This window comes from Lissotriton helveticus, chromosome 8 (assembly GCF_964261635.1).
Source record: "Lissotriton helveticus chromosome 8, aLisHel1.1, whole genome shotgun sequence".
Lineage (NCBI taxonomy): Eukaryota > Metazoa > Chordata > Amphibia > Caudata > Salamandridae > Lissotriton > Lissotriton helveticus.
The window spans coordinates 161,928,712-161,934,711 of record NC_136069.1 but is presented as its reverse complement, the minus strand read 5'-3'; the positions used below and the strand labels follow the sequence as shown (position 1 = coordinate 161,934,711).

At 51.8% G+C, this 6,000-nt stretch overlaps 1 protein-coding gene across 1 annotated transcript in view; it reads left to right on the top strand.

Annotated features, from left to right (window-relative positions):
• Positions 1-2,858: 2,858 nt before the first annotated feature.
• BACE2 (beta-secretase 2) overlaps positions 2,859-6,000 on the top strand; it is a 288,765-nt gene continuing 285,623 nt past the window's right edge. Inside the window, exon 1 of the mRNA XM_078656817.1 lies at positions 2,859-3,502. Coding sequence (XP_078512943.1) covers positions 3,224-3,502 — 279 coding nt within the window. The 5' untranslated portion in view covers positions 2,859-3,223. The remainder of the gene's footprint in view (positions 3,503-6,000) is intronic.

Genomic DNA, 6,000 nt, shown 5'->3' with positions numbered 1-6,000 from the left:
ATGAATACCTCTGCTTAGGGCATGCATGTTCATGCCGTTCTGCTGCTAACGGTAAAGTCTGACAATTGCATATAACTGTAAACTGTATATATACAATGTGTATTTCATTTAGATTTCAATGTGGGTGTTGTGCCAATACTTTACACTTGGGCCCTGACGATAAGCCTGACTGCTCTGTGCAAAGCTACCCAAGGGTGAGCACAGGTCATTGGACATGTGTATTCTTCTCATCCCATCTAGAATGGTGGATTCTGATTGGCTTTGATGAGTCCCAGCCAGCCGAAAACAGCTGAGCCTAACATTTGGTGATCAGCAGTCTGGATAGGACGTGTGTTGACACAAGCCCTAGCCACACAGTTGTTTGCTATGACTCCAGGGTACAATATTGTTTTCTTTCCTTGGGCTTTGTTTTTTCTGTGGTTTGCCCTTGTAGTTTGGAAACATGTCTTTGTTATCAACAGTTGTGTCTAGGTCTGTAGAGCCAGCAGGTTTACTTGCTGTGGGGAGGTTTTGTCAGGAATGGGACAGGATCTGCCTCTTGAGGCTTTCCAGAATCAGGAGCTGCGGGGATGGGGTGTGGTGCCCCACCCCAGGCAGAAAGCAGTGTCGCCTCTAGGTGTCGATCCTCCAGGGAACTGGGAGGCAGGCGGGGAGAAAGGGGGCTCAAGGTGGAGCCTGGTAGATTCCAATGGAAACATAGACGGGCAAGGGAAAAGAGATGGTGTGGCATGAAGGCAAGGAAAGGTATGTTGGCTCTGGGGTTGAGTGCAGCAGGGTCGAATTCGCAAGCCAGGGTGGGTAGGTCTGGCCAAGGTGGTGGCTGCACGTCAACTGGGTCCAGCGTGGTGGGCAGGTACTTGGGAAGAAACCTAATGTGAGTGGCTCCGGTGGTCCCTTACCAAAGGTGTGGGAGGTACAGATGAGCGTGGGCAATTCCCCATGGAGTTGGAGGCATGTGGGGTCCTCTATCTCGTCTGGAAGGAAGGGGGAAAAGTAGTGGTGGACCGAGGTCCAGGATGCCTCTTACTCATCTCCAGGGGGGTGGGGGGGTGTATTCCTGGTGGGAGCGCCCTGGGAGGAGCCAGGGCGGTACCAGGATGTCATCAACTGAGGGGTCTTCCCTAATGGTGGGAGAACGAGGGGGTGGCTTACAGGCGCGCAACACCCATTGGGCTCACGGGGCTTCAGCCCCCCCCCCCCCCTCGTGTGTGTCAGACCGGCGGAGACAGCTCCGTGGGCTGGCGAGCATCTTATTGCAGCCGCACCCGAGTACTTAACAGGTCTTTAAAAGACCATTTACTTGCAAATTAGGCTTTTGTTGTGTGTTGACCCCTTCTTACAGCCACTCTGTCCGTGGTTGGAAGAATTAGCCCCCCCCCCCGAAATATTTTTCAGCATTTTGGGCGTCCACCTCCCTCAACCAATAACCCAATGTCTTATAACTGTGTATAGCTATATGAAACATCAACAAAAAACAAGTACATACATGCACACAGGCCTACGTACAATTGTAAAAGCAAGGAAATCCGTTGCGGTTTGGTCGTTTTGAAAATTGTCCAATTTGTGCTCTGATGCACATGGAGATTAAGGGCCTTGTAACGATTATGGGGCTCAATTCGGATCCCTGTGCAAACAAGTGTTTGCACAGGGATTATAACTACGCATAGTGTGATAATTATCACCACCTCTCGGTTTTCCCCAGATAAATTTCAGCAGGTCAAACCTGCAGAAATGTGTAGGGGAAAAGGCTCAAGGCAAAACGTGGAATTATGAGCGTTAAATACTGATTCTGAATGTTATGCCTCCTTTTCTTGTTGAAAACTCGGAATAGGAGGTATTTACCAGATTGGTAAATACCTCTTTCTGGCAAATACCTCACCCTGGAATAATAGTGTTTATTATATGTGGAGAATGCCCCATCATATTCTGCCAACTGGTAATGAGGGCCTAACAGTTTGATTTTATGACCCTCATTAAGAGCAGCTTGGTTGATTTCTAGATGTGTGGTACTTGCAAACCTTGTGGGAATGACAAGCAGATGTGGCTGTTTACCGCATGTTACCGTGTTATAGCATGCATTTTCCCCCAGATACATATCCGCAGGTTTGACATCATGCGAATATTTATCAGAAAACTCCTATTTGCGACATGTACGGTATATGCACTTAACGCATATACTGCAATTAACCGTAAATCTTACATAGAGGGCTACAGTATCACCACTTATTATCGGGAGTGGGAAACCTGTAAAAAGGAGCTATTAAACGCACCCTACAACCTCAGACACTTGCACCGTCGGGTTTTATAGGGCGAGATACATGTCGCACCCTCCTCTTCCTCCCGGCCACCGACTGGTACGGAGTGAAGGCTTCACACAATTCGCTGACTGAAAGTGCATTTTTCCGAAATTATTTTTAAAAGGGACAAATACATTCTCCAAATCAGCACTAAAAAGCGAGTCGGACAATTTGGGGATTTATAAAACGCTTGGCTGGTCCAAGACGTGATCTGCCAGTCAACCTCGTTAGGCTGCACAACACTTCCATCCTTCGGAGATCGGTAAATTAAGCAATGTTACATTGTGGATAACTGCAACAATTATTTTCCAGCGCTCAGAAACAGCAGGCGCGAAGCACTGTAAAAACAAGTTAATGATAGGAAAAAGAATAGGTACACTTCCAAGAAGAGGTGTGTTTTGAGTAAACAGTGACGCTCTGTCGGGCACCCAGACATATAATCCCATTATTCCCATACAAGAAGTTGGGCACAAAGAACACATTATACAAGATACATATTTTTTTAAACCACTCCCGTGGGCAGCGCGTGGTCCTGGTGGGTTGGTCTGCAGTGAGAGAGCAGCTGTTTGCCCCTCCTAGCTCAGGCCAGCCCCAGGTCTGCCTTCTTTTCGCGGGGAGGGGCGCTCGGGCCAATGCGCCTTTAAGACTTTTGACCAAAGTTTGCCTGTTTTAAGGTCCCTCGTCACATCCGTCTGACTGGGAGCCTGGCCGTCCCGTGAGTTAATTAGTTGCCGGGCCGGCCCCGAGCCTCCGCCCGCGGCTGTGTGATCAGGGAAGTTTGTTCGGAAGAGAAACTAAAGTTTCCGAGGCAGGGAGGGGACACCATGGGCTGTACTCGGGCCGCGCCCCGGTCTGGATCCAGGTCTCTTCGGGGTTAGTCGGGTGCAGGGGAGCTGCGTCTGGACTCCCCACCCCGGCGAGGCAGTATGGGGGTCCCGTGGGCCGGCTGCTGCTGCTGGTTTCTCTGGCTAGGGGTCTGCCGGGCTTATATCTCCGTCCCTCTGAGGGTCTACTCGCCTCCGGCCAGGGCGCAGTGGGGACCTCTCCTGAACGCCTCCCGCGAGAACGAGCCGAATGCCCCCGGTTTGTCCCTGGCGTCGGAGCCCGGCGGCAGCATCAACTTCCTGGCCATGGTGGACAATCTACAGGGGGACTCCGGAAGGGGCTACTACCTGGAGCTGAACATCGGGACTCCACCCCAGAAGGTGAGGAGGCTGGCTTATATTGGGCGAGTAATAATTCTATGTAAAATGTCTCATTTACCCTTTGGTCACTTGTTACCCTACGGTTCACGGATGAATTAATTCAATGTCCCACCAATATTTACATATAGCTGCTACTAAGTCAATGGCAAGTTTGCCACCGTGAGGCAGTCGTGAGTTTTCAGCTATCCCCATGTTGCATTCTGGGATCTGTAGTTTTGTTCTCAAGCAATGGGTCGAATTTCCCTCAATCTACAAAGTGGTTTTGGCTAAAAGGCGAGGGCTGGTTACAGGTGCCGAATACGACGTGACTATTTAACTCTGCGTAAACACCTACCCCTCAGTGGTCGTCAACTGTATTAACCACCTCGTTACATCTAGCCAGTCATGCTTTACCCCTTTCCTCTAGTAGAAGCGTATGGGAAACAAACAGCGAAGGAACTGTCACCTCGAAGTCGATGTAAGGGTGATGCGGGTTTGGCCAGCAGCGTTGCTAACGAGAGTAAATATTTCGTAACTATGCTTTAGTTTCAAAGTAAGTGCGTGTATAATACTTGTCCCACTCCACGCTTGGAGGATAGTTAAACAAGTTTTATTCACTTTCTAAAGCGTATGCATTTAAGCACATCAGCAGAATGTGATATGGTTACACATTTATTCACTGGTCACCGTATGTTTCGCTTAGTCCAGGAGGCAGCTGTCTTACATACACATTGCAAACGGATCTTAACACTCGGTTCATTAACCCGCTTATCTACGTCTCTATGGCTGAACCCTGTGACCAATGGTTTGTACTTAAGTGATTTGGGTAGGCGCATTAACCTACCGTGGTTTCTCAATGGGATCAGAATCTCTTACTTTCCTTAAGGGAATAAAGGCATTTCTCCGGTGGTGCATGTACCCGCTGAGTTTACAGACTGAAAGTATAATCTGTGGCTTACAGGTTGTACACATGGTTCTCTGCAGTCCGTGAAGCCACATAACTAAGCCACAAGGACATCTGCCACCGATAACCAATCAAGCAACATCCCAGCTCCTGCCTATTTTACACAGATTTCATTCTTATCCCTTTTGGTTCCTTTTACCTTTTTTCAGTTTTTGATTTGTCACTTCCTATGGTTTGCTCGTCCTACGTTCTGCATCCCTTAATTTCTCAGGTTTTTGCTTCTCCTTCTCTTTGCGTTTGCCACAATTAGTGGACCTTTCAGCTCGCGTTACATGCATATTATGGTGCGAGAGGACCGGATGATCCTCGTCAAAAATGGTTGGTATAATGTTGCGGCCTGTGCTAGCAAAGCTAATTTTACCATATTCATCATAAGTCTGTTGCTTCACCCTGATCCCATGAATCTTTCAGCGCCTGATTGCTGCAGCCGCTGCATACACACTTTACCCATCAGCAGGAGCCAAGGTGAATGGAGTGGCCATAGGTCCCCATTTGCCCAGTACCAGCTGGTGTTGATCTTCAGAGGCATATGCATCGTTGCTGCTTTTATCTGGATCCCCGGTGCTGGTCCCTCATCCCGGGCTGGACCCCCGGTGCTGGTCCCTCATCCCTGGCTGGATCCCCGGTGCTGGTCCCTCATCCCTGGCTGGATCCCCGGTGCTGGTCCCTCATCCCTGGCTGGACCCCCGGTGCTGGTCCCTCATCCCTGGCTGGACCCCCGGTGCTGGTCCCTCATCCCTTGCTGGACCCCCGGTGCTGGTCCCTCATCCCTTGCTGGACCCCCAGTGCTGGTCCCTCATCACTGGCTGGACCCCCAGTGCTGGTCCCTCATCACTGGCTGGACCTTCAGTGCTGGTCCCTCATCACTGGCTGGACCCCCCAGTGCTGGTCCCTCATCGCTGGCTGGATCCCCAGTGCTGCCCCCCTGGTTCCTGGCTGGATCCCCCGTGCTGGTCCATCATCCCTGGCTGGATCCCCCGTGCTGGTCCCTCATCCCTGGCTGGATCCCCAGTGCTGGTCCCTCATCCCTGGCTGGATCCCCAGTGCTGCCTCCCCTGGTTCCTGGCTGGATCCCCAGTGCTGCCCCCCCTGGTTCCTGGCAGGATCCCCAGTGCTGGTCCGTCATCCCTGGCTGGATCCCCAGTGCTGGTCCCTCATCCCTGGCTGGATCCCAGGTGCTGCCCCACCCGTCCCTGGATGGATCCCCAGTGCTGTGATCCCCCCCCTACTCCCTGGCTGGATCCCCAGTGTTGCCCCCCACCCCTCGGCTGCCCCATGCTTTTTGGCTAGTATCCCCAGCATCCCTTGCTGGATCCCCGGTGCTGGTCCCTCATCCCTTGCTGGACCCCCGGTGCTGGTCCCTCATCCCTTGCTGGACCCCCGGTGCTGGTCCCTCATCCCTTGCTGGACCCCCGGTGCTGGTCCCTCATCACTGGCTGGACCCCCAGTGCTGGTCCCTCATCACTGGCTGGACCTTCAGTGCTGGTCCCTCATCACTGGCTGGACCCCCAGTGCTGGTCCCTCATCCCTGGCTGGATCCCCAGTGCTGGTCCCT